Here is a 27,180-nt window from a genome sequence, read left to right on the forward strand (position 1 = left end):
GAAGGGTGCTCTATCAATCTTTTTCGGAACTTGAATACCTCCGGAATGTCGTTACAAATCACTGTATCGAACAATCCCATCCTTCAGACTTGATTTTTGATAATATTAGACCCGTAATCTGTCAACGAATGAAATTGAAATAGCAAAATTTGTTGACAAACTTCTTCTCGTCGAAGACCCCTGGTTCCAGAGGGGGGGTTGCCCACTCCCCCGGGAGCGGCAGTGAAGAAAGAAAGGAAGGAAGGGAGCCAACCCACCGAGGCACCCGCATCCGATCGAGGGCGTCACCCTAGCGCCATTCCGTTTCTGCCTCTTGCCGTGTTTCGGATCGATAGAGGAGAGTCTCGGGGGGGGGGGGGATCCTACCCCTGGTGGAGGGGGAAAGGGAGGTTTAGGGGTGGGGGTTAAGGGTTGGCAGCGCGGAGGACCAGAAGGGGGGATCGCCTGCCTCTCTTTCCTCGGCTCGCGTTCTTTCCTCACCTGTACCCTAGGAGACGTTAGGGATGACGACCCCTCCGTGACATGTACCCTAGGATCTCCTGCCCCGCGAATCCCTTCCCACGAGTTCCACCTCCTCGCCGCCCGAGGCCAGGTGTATTCGGCGCCCCTTCCGTCCGCATGTATTCGTGTGCGGCCCGCCGAGGAGACCGTGTTCGACCCGGGGCGCTCGCGTGACTCCGGCCCCGCCGTCGAGGGCACTCCCTCGTCCGTCGCGCGGGATAAACCGCCGAGATGCCGTACAGACACAGGAACCACCTGATCTACCACGTAAGTGCAACCACCCTTCCCCCTCTCCCTCAATGACCTTCTGCGGTCGCTCCAGGGAACGAGGTCACAGGCGGCCCACCAAGGTGGCCGTCCGAGAGCGAGTTGCATCTGCACCCACCCCATTTCGCGGTGAATCACGGCTTGGAATGCTCCCCCCCACCCCCGCCGCCTCCTGACGGCGCAACTCGAGTGGTTTCGCACACCCGGCCTAGCACACGTCCGCACGAGGGGAAAGGGGTAGTGAGCCATCCGCCTGCCGCCGCATCCAGTGCGCGTGATTGAATCCAAGGGCGGCCGACGGGTGGCGCTACTCCGCATTTCACGATGCGGGTCCTCAAGGCTGATGGCAGCGCTGTTGGCTCCTCTCTTGTTCTCTTGCCTTCGTGCTCACGTTCCCGTTATGCGTCGGGTGCGCTGGTGTTGAGCACCACGGGGCGCCCGTGGGTTGTGCTCGTGCACTTCGGAGGATCGGGCGCTTGTTTCGGCGTCCGAACACGAGTCGTTCGACGTGTTAGGGCGGAGGGGGGGTGGGCGGAACCTTTCAGGGGTGGCGGGCGGGCTGGCTGGCGCCCCGGTGCGGTAGAGGCGGCGCTTTTAAGTGCCCGGACGAGCATTAGCGTTTTCACGCTCCCCCCCCCCCCCAACTCCCCCTTCCGCCACCGGCTGCTGCTCCGGCGCAAGTCGCCCCTCGATTTGAAAGAGCCTGCGCCACCGTCCAGCCTGGCGCCAATCCCCCCCCTCATCCCCCCACCCCTCCTGCGCCGCTTCCCGCTCCTCTTTTTTTTCTTTCCTTCCATTCGTTCCTCCCTCCGCCACCCCCCCTCTCTGCGATGGCGCCCTCATCGGCAAACAGTCGAATGCTGATATTCCGCGGGCTCTTCCCATCGGCGATCGATTTTCATTTCCTGTGCAAATGGACGCGTTTGTTGCATTAGCGTACGTTTCGACGAACGCGTCCGAGTCTTTAGGCGCCGCGGGTGAGCGAGGGGGAACTTGAAGGCTGCCACTTCCGATTGTTTGCAATCGACGCTCTCATTCTCCGCATTCCTCGGCTTTCATTTCGCGGGCGATAGTCCCTGGGTGCCTGGGTCTTCGGTGGTCGTGTTCACTCGGAGGCACGCCTCATGAGGATTGCGTGGGCGACCCCCTCCTCCTACCCGACTAGTGTCGTCGATCATACTCCATCCTCGAGTATGATTTGCCCTTCCACGGATGAATGGAGAGAGCGCGGAATGAAATTATTATTAAAATAGAATGGCAAAAGTTAGAGCAGGTGGAACAGTTCACGTGCCTCGGAAGTGTTTTGGACCAACACGGTCAAAGTAGTAGGGACGTGAGGGGAAAAGGATGTTAAGAAAAGACTGATAAAAGGGTGTCAAGTAGTAGTAGTATTATTCATGGGAGGCGACCCTGAGAGAACCCGGCGTCGGCATTAGTCTACTCTCAATAGGGAAAGGCGCCAACGGGTCCGCAGCTTAACGTCCCATCCGACGGACGGTGTACTCACTCAAAGTGCTCTCCACAAAGCATCTCAAGTAAGAATCGAGATACCACTGAAAAATATTCAACACCGCCGGGGTGTGAACCCGGGCCCACTAGGTGGGAAGCCAGTTCGGTAGCCACCGCAACATCCCGATCCCCCTTGAAATTGTTTAAATCATACATGTTTGGGGATGATCAAGCTTCAATTAAAAAAAAATATGCCAAGTAGTTGCAAGCATGGCTGAGTGAATTGGAAATTCAGTGCGATAGATATGGGATGAGGATAAATGTAAATAAAATATAGTTTCCCAGGAAATGAAGGGATTCGTTAAATGTCAAAATCGGATGGCCAAAACTAGAGCAGGTAGAACAGTTTACGTATCTCGGTAGTGTTTTGGACCAACACGGTCAAAGTAGTAGGGACGTAAGGAGAAGAATTGCGCTAGGCAAAGAGGCTTTCACTAGGAGGAGGGAGTTTATGACAGGGACGTTGAGTAAGGATATTAAGAAAAGACTCGTAAAAACTTTGATATGGAGCGTAGCTAGCGTACGGCGCGGAAACGTGGTCATTGAAGCAGGAGGATAGACGTAGACTGGAGGCTTTTGAAATGTGGGTGTGGAGAAGAATGGAGAAAGTGAAATGGACAGAGAAGAAAACAAATGAGGAAGTACTTGGTACGGTGGGCAAAGAGAGGAGTTTGTTGGGAGGAATCCTATGGAGGCAGGAAAAATGGATGAAGGCGTATTGATCGGCAATGGGATGTTGAAGACTGTAATAGAGGGGAGAATGTTGGGCAAGGGTAGGAATAGGGGATATGATGGATGTTGGATGTATTGAAGGGTGGAAGGAAGTATACTGAGAAGAAGTGCGTACTATTGAAATTTTTGGCATGAGATTGTGTTTTTGTTAGGTAAGGCTAAGGAATGTGCTTAGATCTTTCAAGTTTTTCTACTTTATTCCTATAAAAGCGGTGAACTTCAATATTGATTAATTTGAATCCTTCAATTCTTGTATCCCTCACGTTTTTTATAAGTGTGAGTGTATAAAAACCTTTTCGCATCCCATGGTTGCCCCACGAGCTTTCCGCGTATCTCGGACCTCAAACATCGCCTTTAAGATGCAAATTGTGGAATATGTCGCCCAGTCGATCGTTTCAAAGAATTTGGAAGTGGTGACAAAATAGGCACCCCGGAGTTTCGACCACGTTTGAAAAATGTACGTTACCCAGGTGAGTAGCCACGTGGGAGCGTCAATGCGTCCTTGATGATCCCCATCGTCTCCTAGGAAACATCCCGATTAGCTCATCTTCAACCGCATTGACCTTCTGCTCTTCTCCATTTCTCCGAAATTCTAACTCGAGGGAAGTGAGTGCGCCTTGTTTGTCGTATGGTGCGGAATACGTTGTTCGTTTTTCTTATCCTCGATTGCGAATTTGCGCGATATTTAGTTCGCTTTTCTTCTCTCCCCCCACCCACCATCAATCAATCCGAGGCGACCTTGACTCGGGGGTGGGTGCGGCGTTGGTGCAGCCAGAAGAGGCGACTGGCTGCACCGAGGGCAAACCACTCAGGTGTCGGAATAAGAAGCCGGAATAGCGATTGTTCGTTGTTCTCGCCTCTCCGATCCGTCTTCCGCGTGGCCTTCCCGCGGAATGCAGCGGAACTGGTTCGGTCGATCCGTGGCTCTTTCTGGTCCATCGGACAATTATCGTCCAAGGTACGGACGCATTTCATGAAACTGGGAAAAAATTTAAGTGGCTGGAATTCAGTTCTGAATCCCAAGGTCAATTGCGTTGTTGGATGGCGGAATGTGTCTTTGTAAATGTCAACTTATCCTATGCCCGGCCATATTCGCCCCAAAGGCGACATATCCCGGTGCGTCATGTTCGGGAAATACAAGTTTTGTATAAAAAGTATCGGTAAAAATTTTTGTGCGCGTAGTGGCAGATCAGCATTGATAAAATGACAAGTCATTATCAATGAAAATTTGGCAATGTGAAATATCTACGCTAGATCTCGTTCCGAAGGTCTTGACCAAGGACGGCCAAGAGCAGGGTTGAATGTGTCTGCTTGACAAGACCTTTTGAAACGTCATCGTGACGATTCCCCAACCCCCTTCCAGTCCCTGCTTGGCATCAGCTGACTATTTCCTATTGCCAAAAGTGAAATTTTCATGCTCTTCCCTCGGTGGGTTCTCACAATCTTATTCAAACTAATTCATTGTCGCTATCAATATAACCTCCTATTAATCGACTTTTCGCTCATTCTTCGAATTTCCGCCAGCAAAACACTCAATTCCGCTTTTTTCGTTCACCTTAGTACTCCTTCGTTGACATTCCTTTCCGTCCACTTCGCCTCTTCTTCTCAGCGCTTCATTATGTCTCAAATTGATTGCCCTGAACTGCTCTCTCTCTCTCTCTCTCTCTCTCTCTTCAACTTCAGGATACCAACCCGATCCACCCACTCCCTGCTCCATCTCTGCCTATTCCTGGGATATCTCTCACCAAGAGCTCACCTTTACCATTTCGCCTCTCCTCCCTCCTCAGTTCACTCCCTCACACTCTCCATCCTTTTTATTTATCATGCAACAATTTCACCACCCAAGCTTTATCCCACCTTTCAACAAATTAAATTTTTCCCCTGCCCATGTTCGGTTCTCGTAGTTTATTGCTATGCTGTTGTTGTCTTTTGTCCTCTTTCATGTTTGTTATATTTTTTCACTGCAAATTGGCGCTACTGCTGTATGTGAATGATGTTTTAAAATAAATAAAAGCCTCCAATCCGCGCGTCCTATCCTCCTGCTTTAGTAACCATATTTCCACGCCCTACAAAGCCAAGCTCTTTATTCATTTAGTTTGGTGCGCTTTTTCTTTGAGCGCCCCTTTCGTCAATTCCCTCCCGCTTGTATCAGCCTCTTTCCCTAGTCCAATTCTTTTAATGTTCTAACTTCTTTAACCAAGTTCGCATATACCCTACACACGCTCTAGTTTTTGCTCTCCTATTTTAATGTTTATCTTGACCCTTCTCTTTCTCGAAAAACGCATAACATTTGTTTTTTTCTATTCTCTATCATCTCATATCTATCTCACTGGCTTACCAGTGCGCTCATCAATGCTTTCAACCCCTTACTGCTGACTGGCTTGATCATTTGCTAATCTGTTTGCAGCAGCTCTCCAATCCGTTCCAGTTTGCCATTCCCTCCTCATGTCCTCTTCTAACTTCTTACACGGATATCTTCCGTGGCCTCCTGCTGGTCGTGGTCCATCCTGCTCTCTGCTTTCTCTCGTGCCACCTCATCTATCAGACTTCCTCAGTCAACTTTCGCGTTCTTCAGAATTACCTCACAAATTGGTATCTCTCTTTTTAAATTGGGACGCAAGTTTATTTATCATGTACAACATGTTCCACTGTTGTTCTGCAATCACGGGAATGTTTCAATGGAAAAGACCATCCCAATCGTGTGCAATAGCAGTAAAAATTCAGAGAAGTACGAATTGAGCACACTACTTCTGGTCCTGCTACTGCTGTCGGCTACTCCGCCATTCCTCGGACCACGCGGCCCTCGCTCCCGTCTCTCTTGCATGACTCCGAGCTCGAGTTTCCATCAAATGCTCTCGTCCGACTGTTGCTTTCTCCTCTTCATTCCTTCGCTTTAGCTCTTCCTCGTCGCCCTCCCGTCGCTTGCGAGTACCGTGCGTGCGTGGTGCTACATCTGCGGTTCGGCCATCGTCGCTCTCCCTTGACTGCGAGGCACCATCCATCTTCTTCCGCGGATGCACGCATTGCTGGGCGGCGTCCCTCGATCGCTGCCGCCGGCGCCCAATCCCTTCAATTTCGCCCTCCCCTCGGCCGATCGGCGCACTCTGATGCGCCCCTGTTTTTCCTCATTTTCCTCGTTTCATATTTTCACAGAGAACATGAGCCTGAATTCGTCACATAATTGGCGAAACGCCAAGGACTTGGAATAAAACAATCATTTCTATGCCCAAAGTCTGTTTTATTTCGTTCCAAATCTTTGAGGATAAGATCGCAGTAGATGATTTTATCCGTGCTCTTCGACAAGATTTTCGACAGGCCTTCGAGAGTTGTTTGATATAAAGAGCGGAGCCACGTCAACGATTATTTCAGATAGCCTCTCCGTGCAATCGCACTATGCCGTTCCTCTACAGTTTTATTTAAATTAAAAGCTATGTCTTTTCTCTTAACGCATTGTGTATTCTTCCATTGCATTAGTTTTTCCGAAGTCGTGACCTGACCAAATCGCTTGCTCGAGCCCATAAAATTCGTCTCAATACAAGTAATTGAGACCTTGACCTGATTTCATGTTGAATCGGACAATAATTGCCCACTTAATACCAAATGCCTTAAACCTGACACTGGTTGGTAAGTAGGTTCACCAATTCATTGGCTGTCCGACTTAACATCTAGTTCGACGCCTCTGGGTACACGCAGTTTCACCCGAGCTGCGTGATTTTTCGGCTGCAGGGAGCCTCTTCCTGGGAAACGGTGTGTCGGCCCAGGGAATGAGGACATATGACCCCCACCCCCTCCTTTATTGCCCTGTTGGTGTGTGAATGTCATGCGGCGTGCGGGAGGGCGGCGAGGGTATCCGGTGAGCTCTACTCTATACTCTCGCCCGGCAATCAGCTGTCGTCGGTATGCTGTCACTCGGGGGCAGCAGCGGTCGGAGGCGATCGCTCTGCAAGCACGCCCGTGTTTGTGACCGAAGGCGACTCTGCCCCCTCACCTCCCCCCCCACACACACCTCCGCCAAGACACAAGAAGGATTCGGGAAATGTCGCCCCTCCCTCCTTCCCCCCTCCCTCTAATCATATGGAAGCGATTACCCACCACCCTTTGGAGTTTTTGATAACTGCGCCCTCTGCTTGTTAAACTCGTTTTCCCCTCACTCGTCCTTGATAAGGGTGAGTGGTTTGAACGTGGCGACTCCGAGGGCATTGCTGATCTATTCAGTGGGAAGCATTTTTTGAAATATGAGGGATGAGTCCAGTTTATGCCACCTAATATTGAACTCATTACCGTTTCGTTTCCACTCCGTGAAAACAGTCGAGAACCTCCTGGCGTTAATCACCTCTCCAGATACGAAAGTGTTGTCGAATTAAAAAAATCAAATATTTTCAATTCCACCGCCTCGCGAAGGGCGAAAGAATGAAATGCATTCGGCAATATCCGAGGCGTACCTCAGTTTGAAGCTGGAGCAATTTCCCCACTTCGCCTTCATCGGCCGATGGAAATAAATGTTTAAAATGAAAATATTGGACGGACCAATATTCCAATTATTGGAAAAAATGGCGACACTTTTGACTCAAATATTGGTGAGCTCTTGGGGCCTGTGAATTAATAATGGATAAGAAGAACTCCTTAGGCCTCCTTTGCAAACGATTGGTGTCACGCGTGAAAAATAAGTTAATAGGATGCGATTAAAATAATAATTATTGCAGTCATACGATCTCCACGAAGTACATATTTTGCGAGGGTGTCGATCCAAGCGCCAGGGACCAAATCTCAGCGGAAAGCACCCATTAACGCACACACACACACACAAATTGAAAGAAGGTACAAGCCTGTTGTATTGTTAGTCGTATGGAATGGGGATGACGTGAAATCACTAATGGCGAGCCTCGAATATGCGTAATTTGGCCGCAAGGTGGAGTCCTCTTCAGCGGCCCGAAGGAGGTCCGCAGAAATTGAAGTGAGAACTTGGAAGGGATATCCTGGTGTGCGCATGCCATGCTTATGGGAAGTGGAAAGTGATTGGAGTGAACCGTTAAGTGGGCGGTCAATTAATATCAACGTATGATACTTATTTTTTTCGGCGTTAGAGGTCCTTTTGCAATCGGTGACTCCCAAAGGTAAAATCCCGTCGGTCATTGCTTCACCCCGCCATTAAAACAACACTTTCGCGCCATTTCGTCAGAATATCCTCGTGGATCCAGCAGAGATGAGTCCCAGAGAATCTGTTTTAAGCTATTTTTAACATTTAGGCCGTGTCTCTATGCGCAGTTGATGCTCCATCGAGGCTCATCTCTTGTATTGATAGTAAAACGGAAAAAGCGAGCTTTCCAGTGAATTCGAGTGAATTGCCCATTTGGTGGACTAGTTTTCCCCCCAAGTGGACACCTCCAGCCAACTTTTTCCATGCCCACTTCCATCTCTAGGGCCGCAGGGTACAAGTCCTGCGAAAACAATTCGTTCGGAAAAAAAGTCCCCGCGAAGGCCATTGCGTTGACCTTCCTTGGAAATGACATGTTTTGTTTTCGGACAACACACAGGGTGCGACTCTTTGAAAATGGGGCCATTATCATTTCACTGGGGCGCACCAGAGAGCGATGTGGCTCATCGAGTGACCTATGAGTCATGCCCATCCACGCGCCAGGTCCAGGTGTCGCCCCATTCGTCGTCAAGAGCCTCTGATGCCCTTCTCTTCGTAGGCCAAATGGCTCCCAGGCTGTATCATCCACCTTTCCCCTCGCGCTTCTCGTAGGAATTTCTGACGAACTCACCGGATTTTCTCCGCTTATTATGTAATTAATGTTGTCTCCGTCAACGTGCCTCGGCTACCTGTCGCGTATTCTTAGAGTGTCGGCCCGAGTGAAGCGAAAGGAGGGACGCGAGCCTCCTCCTTCGTGGAGTAAGACAAGGAGGTATCCTCGACTTGGCCCCGCGATGGCAGCCATGGGTGGACGGCTCTGCTGAAAACATTTGAAAGTGGATGCGCGCTTACTGGAAATAGTGTGGTGCTCCCTACAGGGGGTGTCACGCACCTGCGGGGGCAAAGACGAGGCCGCCGTCCAATCATCTTGAGAGAGAGAGAGGCAAGCGCGAGTGAGAGGGGGATTGATTCCCACGCCCCCTTTATCTCCCACGGGGCCACTCGCACTAAGATATGGAGGTCATAAATCTCGCGGTTGAAGGTCGCTTCCCGTGCCGCCATCGGGTGCTCTTGCCCTCCGCGGCGGGTGTGCATTCGGGAGGGCATTTGCTTGGATTATGGTTCTCTTCAGAAATAAGTTTACTTATAGTGAAGAATACAGAAAAGTTACAATCAGGAGGTATTTGCCTGTTTCGTAGATTTCGAAAAGGTATTCGATAGAGTGAATTGGGAAAAACTAATGAGTATGTTGCAGAAAATAGGAATAGATTGGAGGGAAAGGAGGCTAATCCGCAATCTGTAACATCTCTCAGACTGTTCAGGTGCGGGTGGGGAACGGGGAGTCCGGATGGGCAGCGTTAGGGCAGGGTTGTCCGTCATCACCGTTGCTGTTCAACGAATATGTTGAGGATATAATGAAAGAGAAATTGGGTAAAACTGGAGACGCGGAATGAGAGTCTGCGGGAAATCCTTAAAATCAGTTACGTATCTTGCTGACCAAGTGTCAAGTGGTTACAAGCATTGCAGAGCGTATGGGAAAGCCAGTGCGAGAGGGATGAGAGGAGAATTAATGTAAATATGTAAAGGTTATTACTTTTTCGAGGAAGAGGAACGCTGAGCCAAGCTATAAAATAGCAGGGCACACGCGCCAGCAAGTGGATAATAATGGAAGTGTTTTGGACCGAGATGGTGAGAATAGTATGGATGTAATGAGAAGAATGGTGTCACGTCCCCGAAACGTGGCCACTGAAGCAGGATGATAGACGTAGATTGGGGGCCTTTGAAGTGTGGAGAAGGATGGAGAAGGTGAAATGGACCGAAAGGAAAACGGACGAGGAAGTGTTGGGTTTGGTGAGAGGCGAGGAGAGGGGATGGTTATAATAAATGTGACAAGGTGACAGGAAAAATGGATGAAAGGCATATTGATCGGCAGTGGGATGTTGAAGACTGGATTGGGGGGATAATGTTGGGCAAACGAGGAATTGGAAGGAACAGGGGATAGGGATATTGGACGGGATGAAGGGAGAGGAAGGAAGTGTACAGAGATGAAGAGGGACTTGTTGTTATGTGTTCTTAAGAGAGGCAAGGGAATTGTCGATGCGCTGTTTGGTAGTTCGTGTCCATGCAATAGCATGCGCTGACCGGCAAATTGACGAAAGTAAATAATAAAAGATGATGCGCTATGATAAAATCTGATGTGCTATTGTGTATTTTCGGTGCTCTACTGAGATGACCCATACTTCGCCGTGCCGTCCCGCGCTACAAAAGGGGCCCGGCGATGACCTCTACAGTACGAACGCCCCATCTTATCCTTTATTTTGGACACTCCTCGTCAGTTTCCCCCCATCCCTTGTCACTTGGCCCCCGCCTTGTCTTCGCGGGGGTATGAACCATCCAACTAGATGACCCGTGGGTGGGTCGGGAAGCTGTCTCGTGTTCGATTCCCGCCGAGCCTTCGCGAGCGACGGGCGGCGCACGTGTTTCTGGGCAGGCGCCCCCCTGTCCTGGGAGGGGGCGCCACCGATGCGGGCATGCCGCGTCCCTCTTCATCTAAATGCCCCTCGCCTTATCCTTCGTGTATTTCACACGGTGTGTGCCTTAACACGAATTTAAGGTTCCATCCCGGGTCCAGTCTCCACTTGACTCCTCTGCTGATTGAGGAGAGCCCTTTGGATTGATTGTAGGGCAGGACGTTTACACCCTTGCGTGCCCCTTCACCCCTGCTTGCGGTGATGGCAAGGTGGAGGAGGTCACCTTAAGGGATGAAGGGTGGAATGCCAGGGTGGGCACAGAGCCCCCGCTCTCTCTCTCTTATATCTGCCTGCTTTACACACGCAGTGTGAATTACAGAATTACATTTACACGTGATGGCGTTCAACTTGAGGTGGTTACTTTAGGCGTATGCGGCCCTCGCAAAAATCTAAATGGTAAATATATCAAAGTTAGAAGTTGTGCATTGTTCCTTTTTTGGAATGGGGGCAACTTCCTGCAGTACAAATTGGTTTTAGCTATTCTTCATCACAATAAAAGGTATGCGACGCACACCTTCGTGCGTATCGAATGTGTTTGAAATGGGATTGTTGCGTTTTCTGCCTCGGGGTCCTCCTCGAATCGCGGGGGGAGGGACCCCCGCAATGCAGGGGACCTAACGCCCTGGATACGGCCCCCCGCGAATGGGCGAGCAGAATTGAGAGGGAAAGAGGGAATAGGTTTTGCCCTTCCGCGCGAAAGAAAAGGCTTTGCGTGTCGAGGCAAATGACTTAAAGGTTTTAAAACTCTCAAACGGCCAAAGGTCGAATGGGTTTTCGGACGAACTCGGGATGTGTGCGAGAAAGAGGGTGGGAGGGAGGGGGTTGATGACGACGGCGATGATCGCGGCCAATGGGGAGGAAGCGGAGATTTTTGGCGCGCCCCTGGGTACCACCGGGGGGGGGGACGGAAACCCCCTTGCGTCCCCCCGTAGTTCTCGTCCCGATCGCCTTTCCGGGAGGGCGCAGTCGCCGCTCGGTCCGCGCAGTCTCCCCAGCCGGAGTTCACCCCCACTCCCACCCCCGGAAAGACGGGTACGCTCCGGTGTGTGCACCCTAGCCAGCGTGTCCGCTTCAGGGGCGCACCAAACGCACTCCGCACCGCCGAGGCGCCGGGTCTCATCTTACCCTTCCCACGCACCATCTCGTCCCTCCCCCCCCTTCCCACACCCCCACCATCAACCGCCCACTCTCCCTTTCGTAAAAGGGTTGTCGAGGGTGAAAAGGGATAGAAAACACCCCGGAAACTTCAGCAGCCTGGCCTTGACCCCCTTCTCCCGAGTGACGGAGGAAAACGGCGTCGATCCCAAAAAAGAAAATAAAAAGTAAAATAGTACGTATTCGCGCGAAGCATCTCAGTCCGGGACGGAGTGCATTTCAAATATTGCCTTTTTAAACTTGGTCTCTTCTCTGCTTGGCTTTCACCCGGGGGACCTCGGAACTCCTTGAACGGTTAGCGTCGACGTGTCCCGGAACGGAGCGAATCCACCCTTCCTCGTGCGCCCGCGCGTGTGTTTTGTTTGTTTGTTTGTTTGTTAGTTGGCGTGTGCGTTGTTGTGCGGTTGGTAGTTACAGCGTGGGCTGGGAGCGCGCGCCCGCCCGTCCGGTAATCTCCGCCGTGCATCACGCAACGAGTTTCTCGCTAACTTCCGACACCTTCCCCCTTTCGTTCACCGTGCACCCGCCCGCCCGCGGAGCCGTCGCCGAAAGGTCGTGGCTTTAAAGATGGGGGTGGAGTTGAAGCCGGCCCTGAAGAAGACCGCTTACGTGGTGTATCTCACCAAGAAGGCCAAAAACGTGAGTGGGAAATCCCTTATCGCAGAATCCGTATTATTTCTGATTAAAGATCCCTCGCTCCCTCCCCTGATTGGCTAGAAAGGATTCCCGCCAACAAATCTCGGCAGCGGATGCGGAGTGGTGGTCCTAATTAAGTTCTCTCGGGGCAGACATTTGATATTCGTTCAATCACTCCTCGCGGATGCGATGCCAGTTTCAAGTGCTGACGTTTCCCGAATGCAGTGCGAGTAGGTTCATAATTTCTGTCAATAACTATTTCCACTGACGAACTGAGGTGGGCTGTAATGGAGGAAAATCGAAAAATTTACATGAGAAGAATTACGTCCCATTAAATGCACCACGGAAACAATTTGGGGTTTGCTAGTGACACTAAGGGGGGAATTAATTATTACTCCACTCACCGGCGCTCGATGCATCACCGTGCAATTCACTTAGGACTCTCTTGAACAGAGGCTATATCACCAGGAAATAGTTAGGTTGTGTGTGTAAATATATATATATATATATATATATATATCCAATTTCACTTAATCGTCTGCTGTGGTTTTCCTTTGCATTTCTGGTCTCTGTTGACTTTCCAGGGCATCGCATCAGCTCTTTTGCCCCCAACTCGCCCTTCATATTGATGACGTCCCTCACAAATCCGCGGCCATTGTCCTGCCTATGAAAGATATGCATTGCGTGGATCGCATCGTTTAGGGAAACTTAAAATTTTATACGGGCCGGAAAGTTATTTTTTTTTGCATACTGCTCCTGCTCATTTGTTTTTGAATGAATATCAAGTTGCAAAGAAACTGCGGGAGATGCCGCAACAGTAACTTTTAACGGAGTCATCCGCTAATGTGCATTTCAATGCAACAATTTCAGAGTGTAAAAAATCATTCGCCTTGACTGGGATCCCAGTCAAGGCGAATGATTTTTACACTCTGAAATTGTTGCATTGAATATCAAGTGTCAACTTGTTTGGAGGATTTAAAAACAAGATATGTTCCGGTACTCATTACTCCCGGCCACGCTCAATTTTCAGGAGGATTTGCCTGCTCCTGATAAACCGTTATACTCGTAAGCACTATTTCACGGTCGGCATCTAATATTCTTCTTAAAATTCCAATCGCCCTGACCTAGTGCGCCTTTTGTTCAGTCAACGCTACTGATTATTTTTCTCAATAGTTGCTGTGCGGCAAAAAAATACCGTTTAAAGAATAACTGCTTCATATTGTGTGAGGTCGTGCCAAATCCTGTTTCCTATTTGCGAGTCGACTCCGAATTAAGCAGGTACAACCCGTCAAAGGTTCTCGCGCCCTCCATAGAATGCGCTCCTCGCAAATGTGCGCTCGTCGATCGTCGATGTATTTGTGCTGGGTTTGTCGTCGTTCGCCCGGATGGCCGTGATATATTATAGACAAGGATGTATCGTCGAACGTCAGTTAAGTCTGCAGGAGACTCGTCAATCGTTCCAAACGGAGGAAAACCTCGCCGTCTTCTTCTCGTGACCTTCGTCTCGAACCCATTTTTCACGAATGCGAGGAGTTATCGCAAATATTACATTCATGACTGAAAATTATTACAGGCGAGGAATGATCCCGAATTTTCTATTCTTACCGTCCAAAAATGATTCCAAGTATTTTTTTTAAAGGGAGAAGAACCTTTCACTCACAAAACGTTGGCATTCCTTTAAGACGCCCTGCTGGCGTCGTCGCCATTGGATTTGTTACGAGGTACTACGAATACATGAAATGTCCCCTTGTGTTTCTACCGGAATCCGAACCGAGGACCCTTAAGAGTTGGCAATGCTACTGAGTGCCTGTGATCCAAGAATGGAGGGTCGGCCCCCAACAAATATTAATTCGCTTCTTTGGAAGAGATCAAGTTGATACTGGTAATCAATAGTTTCAATAAGACATTTTGAAAAGAGAGACCTGGTCCTATATTAAGTAGGGGGAAGCAACGGCGAAGGGTAAGAGGGGGGTATCAATTCTTCGAAAATAAATCGGAATCCGGGCGTGGAGGCGGAAGCAGGAAATCAAATGGACCCGCTAAATTGATGCAAACCTGCATTGGTCCATCGTCATCTCCTCGGGAGCCCACGGCGCTCGGGCGAATTCGCGAGGGCTCTCAAGCAATCGATTAACGGTACTGTGACAAATTGCCGGAATAGGATCAGGTGTCGGGGGAGTGAGACGTGGCATTATAACACTTTGAATGCGGTGAGGGAGCTGCTTTAAAGCGAGACGTATCCTCGAGAGCGGCTCTTGGCTCAGCCTCCCCGAGAGGAGCACGCAGATGGTCCATCAAGCAGCCCCGATTCCCCCCCCTCTCTCCCTATCTCAGTGGGAGGCGAGGGTTTATCCGCCCGTTTATATTCCCAGTGCGATAGTAAGTGAATCCTCGGCCCAAAAAAAAGTATCATAAAGGAAGTTGGAATGAGGATATTATCGTAGCAATTTATTTAGTAATCACTTCTTAAAGGTGACGAATGCAATGAACATATTATGCATATATCTAATACATATGTGTGTGTGTGTGTGTGTGTGTGTGTATATATATATATATATATATATATATATGTATATATATATGTATGTACATACATGGTTGGCGGTAGTCGAGGGGGTAGAGCGTTGGACCGCTGACCGGGCTCTCACCGCTGCATCCCGATCCCCCGATCACATTGAGTCATTCAAACACGCTCCTCTTCCACGGGACGCTGACGACACAATCGTGAATGATAATGGCTAAGGGTAGTAGTAGTAGAAGTATTAAGGGGGGGTGACCGACAGCTGAGGTCATTTGCGCCATAGGGGATGGACGGGAAAGGATGAAGGGTGGCTTGGGGGTTAACCCAGAAGATATGGTGATGACTTTGTTTTGGCGACTCACAGTTGGCCTTGAGGCTAGGGGTGTGGGCAGAAGGGCAATTGGCGGGGCGGAAGGGGGCTTCGTATATTCTCAGCTGCTGCTTTTACATTCTCGTGAGTAGCAATTTGAGAATGGACCGAAGAACCTTTGGGAATGCATCTTGGTGATTAGCCGCCGTTTTGAGGGCAATGAGAGGCGATTTAGACAGTCGCTCGTTGGAGGGGATGTTATCATTTACTTAAATAATTTTTATTCTCGCTTTTTGAACAAATAAAGAGAGGTAATACGGTATTAAGCTGCAAGTCAATTATTTGTACATTTTATACCCGCTAACATATTTTTTCAAATCGTATTTACACAATGCAAATATTTAAAAAAAATCATGAATTAATTTTTTCTCAATGTCGATTTTTAATTTGTCTCGGATTCGTCTCTCGTTATTCATGGGCATTTAATATATAATTACACTCTTTGGAAATGATACCGCAGGAGGTAAAACTTGTATAGCCAGTCAATGAAACACTTCATGCATAATGGCACGGTTAGTGTGTGTGTGTGCGTATAGATATGAACTGACACACTTGTGCCTTCCCATACAACCTTGACGTGGTGGAAGAGCTTGTGGGTTCCGATGACCCCTAGAGGTGGGCTGGTGGGGGCAATGATAATTGCTCCTGGTAGGGTCACCCATGCCAGATAGGAGAAACAATCGCGGTTGGGTGTTGGAGGGAAACATTTGACTGTAACGGGAGATTGGAACGCGCCGATTGGTGGGCGAATAGAGAGAGAGGGTGGGGAGGTCAGAGGTTTAGGAAGAAGGAATGACGGCGGGGAGAAAGCCATAGAGTTCTGAAAATCAAAACCCCTGTCTTACCCCTCTCCCTAGCACTCCCCACCCACCACTAGCTCCTGCGCAGCCCAAGACAGGCTGCAGATGTTATTTGCAAGATCACGGCCTGCCCGTCAAATCCTGGGAAACCTGTCATGGTTCGTGATTGACTCCTGTCGTATCGTTCGCGTGAGTCGAACCATGCGGGATGTGAACGGGTGATGGCGACTGGATTGCGAGCGATGCATCCTCGCCCCTCGGGTCGCCAGGGTCCGCACGCCCCTTGCACACGTCAGGCGCCATTGCAGCAGCCCTGCCAAAGACGGCTCATGACAGAGACTAATGCCCCGCCCCCCTCCCAGCATCCGAGAGGAGCTGTGACCTATATTCTCGCCCCTCCGCGGTGCAGGAAACGCTCCGTACTTGGCCGCCGTGATGACGTAAGCCGACGGCCGGAGAGCTAGTGCAGGCTTCTTGCAGATCTCACTTAAAGGGTTACCGATTTGTTCAAAGGCGAAATGATGACGATGTTCGTGGTCACAAAATGTGTAATAATGAATAAGTATCGTGTGGGCACTTAGGAAGGGGAGAGTTAACGTGTGGGTTAATCAGGTTATTAATTTATCACTGTGATTTTCATCTACGTCTGCACACTACCCCGCGATATGCTGCGAGGGCGTGTGGCGGGGGGTGTTAGGACATCAACCGTGCTGGAAGAACTGCTAGTTTATGCATGGATTTGACTATACTATTAGGTACTTACTAAGGGATTTTGCACCATGATAACGCACCGTCGCACAGTGCTATCATTATTCGTAATTTTTTGACGAAAAATGCAACAAATACCATCCAACAGCCACCGAATTCACCTGATTTGGCTCCCTGTGACTTCTTTCTGTTCAATCGAGTTAAAAAACCATTACGGGGAACGCGTTTTAGCAGCCGAGAGGAAGTAATGGAAAAATCGCAGGAAGCACTGATGGACATACCGAAAACCGAATATAAAAAATGTTTCGAGGATTGGATCAAGCGCTGGCATAAGTGTGTTGCAGTCGATGGGGATTACTTTGAAGGGGACAATATAGATTTAGATGAATAAACTGGTATTTTTAATTTTCTGAATAAATTCCGGGAAATTTTTGATCAAGGTAGTATATATGTTGGCTCATGTCAATTAAAAATCGTGTGCATACCGTACACCGTACGAATAGTTGGAGTGTTTGATTAATTCGCTAAATTTAAGTGATTAAATAATTCATTCGGATTCTTGGATTCGATTTAGTTGATTCCGTATCGTGCGAGGGAAGGAGTAGGACTGGAGAGGTCCCAGACCATCCAAAACAGAGCCCGAATGTTGTCATTTTAAAGACTCAAATTCAATGACTTACTCAAACACACCAATTATCGCGTGATGCGGGCGAGTGATCACTTGAAACTGTCTTTAGACGGTTGACCTCTCTCTCTCTCCAAGATATAATCTCGGGTGTCGGACCTATTAATGAACTCTGGTGTCATAACGATTCCCTCTTTGGTGTTGTAAGGAAAGTCGGGTGCCCATTACCTTTCTAAGATGTCTTGCTTGCTCCCTCCGTGAGTTAAAGGCCTCCCAACCTGATTCCTCCAACACTCTGTCATCACTCCTTCCAACGTTCTCTTATCGTAGCAATTTTTACAAACCCAATCGATTTCCTCTGTGCTTAAATGAATTACTCAATTCAAAATGTTTCTCCCTTGGATCCCAGATACGTGCTGCGTATTCCAGAAGTGGCCTCACTGAAGCGAAGTGACAGCTCTTTCCCATCTTTTTGTGACAATTTCCTGCAACCCGTCTGATGAAACCTACTTGTGGCTTCGAGGGCGACCTTTTCGACGATCAGGAAGGATTTTGTTAAGTCGAAGTGTGGGAAGAGCTTGAGGTCGGGGTGGGAATTATGAAATGATTTAGATTGGCGAACGATCGGACATTTGTTAGCCAAAGGATTAAAATCGTAGCTGAGCGCGTTTAGGAATGTGTGCGAGCACATGGGATTGGGATTCAATCATCGGGAAAATGCAGGGAAAGAGAGTCTCAAGGAATAGGAAGGATGAATGAATTGAAGTTGGAGGGCCTAGGCTCGCAGATCCCGTCTGCGAGCTCCGTTAGAAGTGGGTGGGCAAAGTATGCATGGACGGAATGGAGATGGGTGTGGAGTGGACGAACGGTTTATTTAGTAATGGACGAGGTGTCTGTTTGCGATCACTTTAGGCGTTAGGCCTTGGAAGCGCGGCATTGTTTATTCCCTGTGGGTTGATCGAAGAAAGAACTCGTTGCACCCAACCAATCGCAAGGCCTTCGTGAGACTATTCACACGAAGACCAAGTGGCGATAAAGTTTCCCGAATCGACCCTGCGATGATTGATGCCTTGACGAAGAGAGGAAGTTGTCGACCTCGCCTTGCATCCTAGGCTTCCGTTGCGTGCGTATCCAGGAAGGTCTCTGAATGGTCGCAGTTCGTTTATCCCTGTTAGAAAATGATGGAATACTTGACGCATTATGTAAACTTTTCCTCGGGAATCGGCAACTCCGTGGTGTCTGTATTTCTGCAGAAGGACGAGAGAGTGAGATATTGAAGTTGAAGTTCAAACTCTGACCTTGGAAATGTTTTCTGGCATTGAAATCTGTGGGTATCCCAAGACTCGAGCGATTCAATAAGGACACGGAGAAAGAATCTGATGAAAACTAAGAAAAATCAATGAGTCAAAGAGAAATGGGAGCTGTCGTCGTCATACCCATGAAAATTAAGTACGAGTACTGTTATGCGTAGACCCCCCTCGTTTGCCTCGGGATTATTTCCTTGCTCAGTTTTTCGTGCACTGTGCCTGCCTTCGTGCTGCCTATTCTTTTTCTTCCCCGCTTCCCTAACGCCTTCCTTTCCTTCTATGTGACGACCTTCTGAACATCCCGTTAGCATTCCCACATTGCATCCTCCTCCGATAATCTTTCGCGCTTTCTTCGATTTTCACGGTGCGACTTTCTCTCTTTTATCGCCGTATTTAAAAGTTAGTCGTTTGTCTTCCCTCTCTGAAGAATAACTATTTTTTCCGAGGTAATTCTGCACTCGTGAGGTAAAAAAGGCTAAGCGAAGTAAGGAGGAGGGAATGCACCGAGTATCTGGAGCTGGTCACTTATTTGGACGGTATTTTGGAGAAAATGTGATAAATCAGTGGGGACATTAGAAGAAGAATATCACTGGCAATAGAAGCAATTTAACCGGGGTAATTCAAGAATGAACTGGGTTAAGACCTAAAGAAAATATTCTTAAAGATGTTGCGCGGTGTCAATTGAATTCTATTCCTCATCAAACGATTACAAGGCAAGGGCATGAGCGCGGATTGGAGGGTTTTAAGACCAAGGCGTTTGGAGAAGAATGGAGGGAGAGTGCCGGAAGGGAGGGTTCCGTACTGGTTTTTCAGAGAAATGGTCATCTTTGTGCAGAAAATAATGCAATTGCAGCCACCTGTCACATTCTCAAATTCACCTCCCCTCGTCCCCAGATAGGACAACTCGGCCAGCGTTACCATGGAGCAAAAATCAATCGCCATATCTGAGATCTCTCGTATTGGCGATGGGAGGAATCGGGAGAGAGGCGGGAGCGGAGAGCCCTCCAGCCGATGCATGTGCCGTGGTCAGTGAGTCACCCTCTCTGTGGTCATCGAATTGTGGACTCAAATCCCTTTAATCAGGTTCGGAGTTCAAACAGCCTTCTGGGCACGCAACTTATAAACCCGGACGATTTCTATTCGACACACATTTCCACGTGTCAAATGCGTGAGAAATGGTTTCCTCGACTTCCGGCCGACTGCATTTAATGAGTTCCGAATCAGTGTGAGGTCGCTGAAATCACTCGACCGGAAATCTCGGGATATGATATCCAGTTCCGTTCACCGCTCAAGCGCATTGCTTTTCCCTCCGTGAAATATCTCGAATTAATGATTTTGAGTGTAGGGCCCTTTCCCATATTTACCACAAAAAACGAAGCCATTGCGGGATTGCAGCACACCCAACGTGGTGTTTCTTTTGAAGTGTGCAACATGCCCCGGTTTTTATGTAGAGGACTGTAGAACACCCCTATTGATTGATGACCTCATTACTGCTACAGCATTACGGACCAGACTCCACCAGACTCTTTAACTAATCATTTACCCTGCTCTCCATCCTTTTGTTTATGATTCGGAGAGCCACCTTAGCTACATAGGAAATCAAACTTAATGTTCTGTAGTCCTCGCATGATGTAGCCTTTATCTTTTTCGGAATAGGAACTAAAACTGATCTCACAAAGCGTTCCGGCCAGATTCCTTTATGATGAGGGTAGAAAAAGAAACTTCCACATAAGGATTTAATTCTTCACACGACCATGGTTTGATGCTGCCCAGTATCATCAGGTGACATACATGAAAAGTTTTCCAACTCATATAGCCTGGATCCAAGGGGGCGGTAAGGGGGGAGAGGGGGGGGGGGGGTAAGTGGAGTGAGTGCAGGTGGAGTAACCTATTAGTGGGCTAGGGGAGGGGAGGTTATGTATGTATTGGAAGGTTTCTGGTTTAAATTTGTGGAAGTTTATGTTCATTAAATGAAGAGCACAATGTCACACTCCACCGTTCTTAAAAAGAACAGCGGAAAAAAACACATTCTGTTCTTCATTCAATGAGGGGTTTGTTTGTCTACATTTTTTTGACATTCATTAGTTTCCCTAAGGAAAGTCCTACAGCAAAGTTTTAAAGGGCTTTTTCCCTAACCAAGTCCTAAAGGAACTACGAAGTTTCTTTTTCTACCCTCATCATGAAGGAATTCCAAAAAGTTAAGTCTGAATTTGTTATATCTATATTCCTTCCTCTCAGAGATGCTACGAATCAGACCATATGGCCTTTTCCTCCCACATTTTCCTAAACCTTTTAATAGTTCCGCGGGGATGTTTTTCCACCCCCGCGGCCTTATTTGATCTCATCTCCCTTGATGCCCTTTCTATCTCATCGTCGAGTATGCCTGGACCTAAGCTATCTTCATCGCGTCATGTTCCTTTTTCAATGTCTAACTTTATTGGTCTAAGTTCTTTACCATACAGTTCCTCTGTACACATCCTTCCATCGTTCTTGGATATTTTCTGCTTCTAACATATTGTTCATGACTTAACTTTGATTGCCTCCACGTGTATTCCTATGTAACGTCCTGACAGTGTTCGGACTTGAAGGTTAAATTACAGATTGAATATCTTGCATTAATTGGAAGGACGTCTCTTAAGCATAGGATGATGTTGAAAATGTATTATTACCCCCATCGTACTACGGCAGGAGAGATCCCGTAAAAAAATTAGAGAGATTAGGTGTAAAACGGATAGTTTTAAGATGTCATTTTTCCCATGAACGATAAGGGATCAGAATAAAATGAAGTTTCTCCGACCGCGCGATTATGGGAAAGTACGTATCACTCTTTTCTATTCTCTCTCCAAGCACGAGGTGTGTGTTGCCATTATCTCATTTAGCGTTAGTTATTGTCCTCATTGCTACTAACCACTCCTCTCGTATGCGTAGAGAAGGATTGCTCACTTAGATACGCATGTATTTGTAGGCAGTATGATCCACGTCATTCGAATGATTGTACAAGTATAAATTATGACTAAAAATATATTTGGTCGCAGGTTTTCATGCTCCTGACCGATAAAATGGTGCGTTTAAATGTTTTAGAGAAAGCGCTGCGTGGAATGGAAGAGATAACGTATTCGATCTGATTAAATCAGTATTCGGCGTTCAAACAGAACTCCATCTTTTTCAGATTGACATCATCATACCAATTCCAACTCTCTCCTTGGCGAGTATCTCTCGTCTAAGATGACAGAATGATTGAAAGTTAAGTCGAGATAAGCGCTTGATGGTGGATATCAGTCGGGGATGGAACGAATTTTCGGAACAGATAATCCTAGTGTTCGCATCGCGTACTCTCGGGACCTATTGTAGCATTCATCACTCGTAGTCAATTTAAAGTTGATTTGCCGTCTCGATTGCATCGTTGGCTTGACCCATTCGTGCGAACCAATCTCTCTCTCTCCATCGAATCAGAGCGGCGAAATGACCGAATCAGCACCTCACGGGGTTTCAACTTCAACTCAGCCAGCATTCCGGCAAAACAAGTAGAAACGCACCCGGCTGAAGGTGGCGTGGCTTTTATACAAATCCACCAATCTATCATTTAATTAAGAAGCAATAAAATGGGTCTGTCATGTTTTTATTTTTATGTAATATTGTAAGATATTGTGCTTACTCGGTGCGAAGTTCTTGTGATGTCTTGAGTGAAGTAATGAAGAAAGCCAATTATGAGCTCCTTAATGTAATATATCTGGTTATGCGGTTAAGTTAATCAATCGATTGTAATAGGACCACGGGGCGTCACAGTCTGGATGTGAAAACGACTGAATGTGTAAAATATGCGCTTTTTGGAGATTGGCGACTTTTGGAGACATGGCTACGGGTCGTTATTCATCCATTCGTGGATGGCCACCCCTGGCCATTAGAATAGCTTGTCATGAAACGCATGGATTTCGACAGGAATGCTCATCAGCGGGTAGGGCTGGAGCTATGTGAAATTTAAACTTAAAATGGAAGTTTACTTTAATTTATCTGTCAGAAACCGGAGAAAGAGGTCGAATGAGTTGGTGTTTTGACATTGTTTCTTGAGGGTGTGACTGGACAAATATTTTAGCGGAATGTGTAGGATTTACAGCGGAGGAAGGTATCCTAGGTTATGTGAACTTCTGAAGTTACTTATCACACACAAACAAGTATGACAATTCATCTCCTCTGTCCCAAAGTGACTGCAGAATCGTAGGTTTAAATGCAAGATCGCAAACATGGGGAACGGGTGGTGGAAGCTTTTTTATTAGTGCTTGAAATTAGGGAAATTCGTCAATCTACTGAGAACACATAAGCGATTTCTTAACCAAATGTAACGAAAAATAATAGCAGGTTAATTCTCGATTATATTTACCCCCAGCCTGCTTTCCCTCGCCGGTGAGCAGACGCCCTCAAATATTCTTATTGATGTCGGTCTTCCTTGGAGTCTTATCGGCGCGGAGCCTGTCGTGGCAGTGGCCGTGGCTCCCACGGCGACTGCCGGGCGAATCCCAGAGAGGCGCCGGGAGAGGGGCGGGAGGGGGCCGCCTCCTCGCAGAACCGAGATCATCGTCTGCCTGGGCCTTCAAGGCGGAACGCACGAGACCCTCATTCAAGAGACGAATTTGTATTCATCTCTTGAATGCCTAGAAAATACCTAGAAATGGAAGCCATGTCAAGGATATGCACTTACTTTTAATCGTTGGCATTCCAGTTAGCGATTTACCAGTATTTATTTCACTTCTTGAATATAATTACATTTTTTCAGAGGTGTTACAGTGTCGGTAAACGCCGATGTTTATCATCCATTTTCCCCGATGGCTCAATGCGGAATCTTTCTTCAATGTCTAAAATAAACGAATGAATGCGCAGCATCGAATCAACTTCTGGCACCATGGAAGAATATAATTTCCTTTTGAACCAGCTCCATGATAGTCATAACAATTACAGATCATAGTACCTGCACGCCACCGCTCGAGTGTGTCGCAGGGGTTATTACACACCAGATTACTTTTTACTCGAAGTACTATTCAACCCTACCGCGGTCGGACCACGTTATTCTGATCTCTTTTCGTTCGTGGAAAAAATGACATCTGAAATCTATCTGTCCTACCTCTAATTTTATCGACATGGTCTCTCCTAAGGAGTGGGTGATAATACATTTCCAACATCATCCCTGTGTGTAGATTTATTATTACCTCTTCGGTACTATGGGGGTAATAATTTTCAACACCACTGCTAAATCCTTCCAATTTATGAGCAAGAGATTTAATCTGAAATTTAACCTTCGCTCCATTGAGTGATTCCCAGCCTAGCTCCTCTAATATTTTGGATACGCTACTAAGTTTATAAGAACAGCGTTTTGCAAATCTGGCTCATCTACGCCACACGCCATCTAATTCGGCAATCAATCCATTTTCGTTAGGATCCCATAATATGCTCGCAGCATATTCTAAATATGAGGCCTAACCACCGAAAGATAAAATTTCTCTTTGACTTTTTCATCACATTCACCAAGTACTTTTCTAATAAATCCCAATTTGTTGGTAGCTTGTTCACGTTCTCCGTTTGTGTTTCACCCAGGAAAGATCGTGAGTGAGGGTAACGCCCAGGTATTTAATCGAGTCTTCACATTCCATTTCGATGTTCCCAATGCAGCAGGCGTTTGGGAGGGAATCGCTCTCATTCCAAAAATTTATGACCACGTACTTTTTTACGTTTAACTCTAATTGCCAAGTGTCGCACCAGAATTGTATGTATAACATTATTGTCATCTGATAAAGCTGTTTTATACGAATACGGATATGTCTCTAAAGCAATGCATCGCCGGAAAATCAACCTATCTTACTAGTGACTACGGCGGTAATAGAAGTCCGATAGCACTTCCCTGGGGAACACCTGAAGTAACTTCCACTGCTGCATTTGAGCTGACTCCATCTATCACTACTCTTGGTACCCGACCATTCAAAGCGTTTTCACACTAGGATATCTTTTTCGATGACGTAGACGTCTACCTTTGTCGGTAGCTTACCATGAGATTCTTGGTCGAAAGCTTTCTTAAAATCTAGAAAGAAAGCTTCTACTGGAACCTTGTTTCCCCCCCAGAGTTGTCTCTCGCAGGATTCACCTTTTCGGAAATCGTGCACATTTTTAATCAGTAACTCTGGACAATTGAGTTGCCTCACGATTGAACTAGCACCTTCAATGTTAGGCAAGGCGGTTAGATCTTGCATGGAGTGGATATGATGATTAGAGTTCTGTAATTGCTCGGTTCCTCCTGGTCTCGGTTTTTAAATATGAGTAGGAGTTACATTAGCCGTTTGCCAATCTCTGAGAACCCTGTGATCTACTGGCGATTTCTCAAATATTATTTCCAGATACGGTGCAATTTCCGACGCTAGTTCCTTATATATATGAGCGGGTATTTCATCGGGTCCGGAGGATTTATCAGGCTTAATATTTTTCCGCAAACGTTCTCTCCATTATATGAGATTTCAATTTTGGACGTAGGTTGACCGGCACGATTTTGCTAAGCTATCGGAGACAGTCGGTGAGACATTGGTGAAGGAGGCATTGAATAAATTAGCCTTTTCTAAACTGCTGCATTCGTCGTTTGTGAAAGAATTAACTTTTAACTTATTTCCCTTAACCTCTCTGACGTATGACCTAAATGCTTTTGTTAAACTCATGTTTTCCTTTTGAATCCGTTGAACGCTTTTCGAGATCCTTTCTTGGAATCCCCCTTGGATATCTTATAATCAATCATGAGTGATGTTAGTCCTTTTGTCGCTCGAGATACCGTTTCTTTATTTTTCATCTTGGCCTGATATAGCCTGTGGCTTCGTAATGATTCGCTCACATCAACGTTCATCATCTGGGTTCCGTGTTATCTTTTATACATTTACTTAGAATGAACACGTTGACTGCTCAATTCGTGATCCCCAGTGGTTCGGTGTTAACGTTTTTTTTTAAATTTACAAATAGCTCCGTAACATTTACTGCCCTGTGGTCGCTAAATCCTGGATGTATTTTTTCTGAATTTACATCTTTTCCGGGTATATTCGTTATATCAAATGAAGAATATTATCGCCTCTATTTGGCGAAATGACAAGTTGATGCATGTAGTTCAGCGTAAGAGAATTCAATAGCGACTTGCTGGTATCTTGTCTTTGCCCACCGTTTTAAAACTAATGTGCTCCAATCAATGGGAATTCGGAATCTACACTGGTTATGTCATGATCGTTCTTTTGGAATGAGAAACTTTTGTTTTGCTACGCTAGTTTTAGTATTGCTAACCGTTGAGCTGTAAAATACGCATACCCAGATTCTTTTGGATTTGGGACTTTCAATTGGGCACCAAACGCTTTCCTAACTGTTACCTGGAATTTATTCAGCGCTGCTAACATAAAGAGTTTTCAAAAGGAAAAAAATACACCTTCCCCAATGATATTTGCTTTTATATATTTGATTTTACGTAATCTCTGTCAACGTTAAAGGATTTTTGGCAAAATATCCACGTCGCAATATCAGTGGATAACCAGCTTTCTGCTCCAATAATTATATCTGCGCCTGCGTTTTGAACGAGGTGATGATATTCTGCGACCTTGTTTTCGTAGCTTCGGCAATTAACTACCACTGCAGATAACGTTTCCTTGATATTACGGCTTCTTGAAAGGGGGTCATTTTCTTATCAATATTGAATCCCTTATTAATGTTTCCGTCCAGCGCTATCTGATTCGTGTCAAGTGAACTATTGTGTGCATAGTAATATAAGGTGTGGTCAAAAAAAGACCGGACTGCTTTTATTCTGCACAAACCGTGCAACGGAATGAAACGAGATACAGTGCGTCATTTAGCGTCACATCTGATGACTAAAATGAGGTGTTGCATTTGTTTACCTCAAGTCATTACGCAGCAGCAGCGGTACGTGTCTTAACCTGTTCGTCGCCGCGTGCAACGGCAGCAATGAAGGAGCTAGAGGAACAGCGAGTGGGCGTGATATTTTGTTTCAAACTTGGAAAAAGTGCTACATAGACATTTGGAATGATTCAGCAAGCCTCTGATAATGAAGCTATACTGTATGAGTCGAAGCCAGTGTTTTGAGTGGTACAGTCGTTTTAAATCGGGCAGAACCTCGACAGATGAAGATTCGCGAATGCGGTGAAGGGCGGCCTTCCACTTCGACTTACCCCAACCATGTCAAATTGGTGAACGATTTGGTGTGGGTAAATCGCCGTTCAACTGTTAGGGAGATAGCCGAGGAAGTGAACATTAGTTCTGAATCCTGTCTGACAATTTTGACAGACATTTTGGGTATGACGCGCGTCGCATCAAAATTCGTCCCGCGGGTGGCGCTGATCGTGACAGTTTTTCCGCGAAAA

At 47.1% G+C, this 27,180-nt stretch overlaps 1 protein-coding gene across 4 annotated transcripts in view; it reads left to right on the top strand.

The window, feature by feature from the left end:
- Window positions 1-27,180, top strand: part of CalpA (calpain A) — a 166,366-nt gene that overhangs the window by 93,021 nt on the left and 46,165 nt on the right. The window contains exon 1 of one of the 4 annotated variants that reach the window (XM_071594280.1): window positions 672-768. The exons of the other annotated variants lie outside the window; for them this stretch is intronic. Within the exon in view, the coding sequence (XP_071450381.1) occupies window positions 733-768 (36 nt within the window). The 5' untranslated portion in view covers window positions 672-732. Of the gene's footprint in view, window positions 1-671; window positions 769-27,180 lie in introns of those variants that run through there. 4 annotated transcript variants of the gene reach the window in all.

This window comes from Hetaerina americana, unplaced genomic scaffold, assembly GCF_022747635.1.
Source record: "Hetaerina americana unplaced genomic scaffold, ioHetAmer1.1.p SCAF_6, whole genome shotgun sequence".
NCBI classification, from domain to species: Eukaryota; Metazoa; Arthropoda; class Insecta; order Odonata; family Calopterygidae; genus Hetaerina; species Hetaerina americana.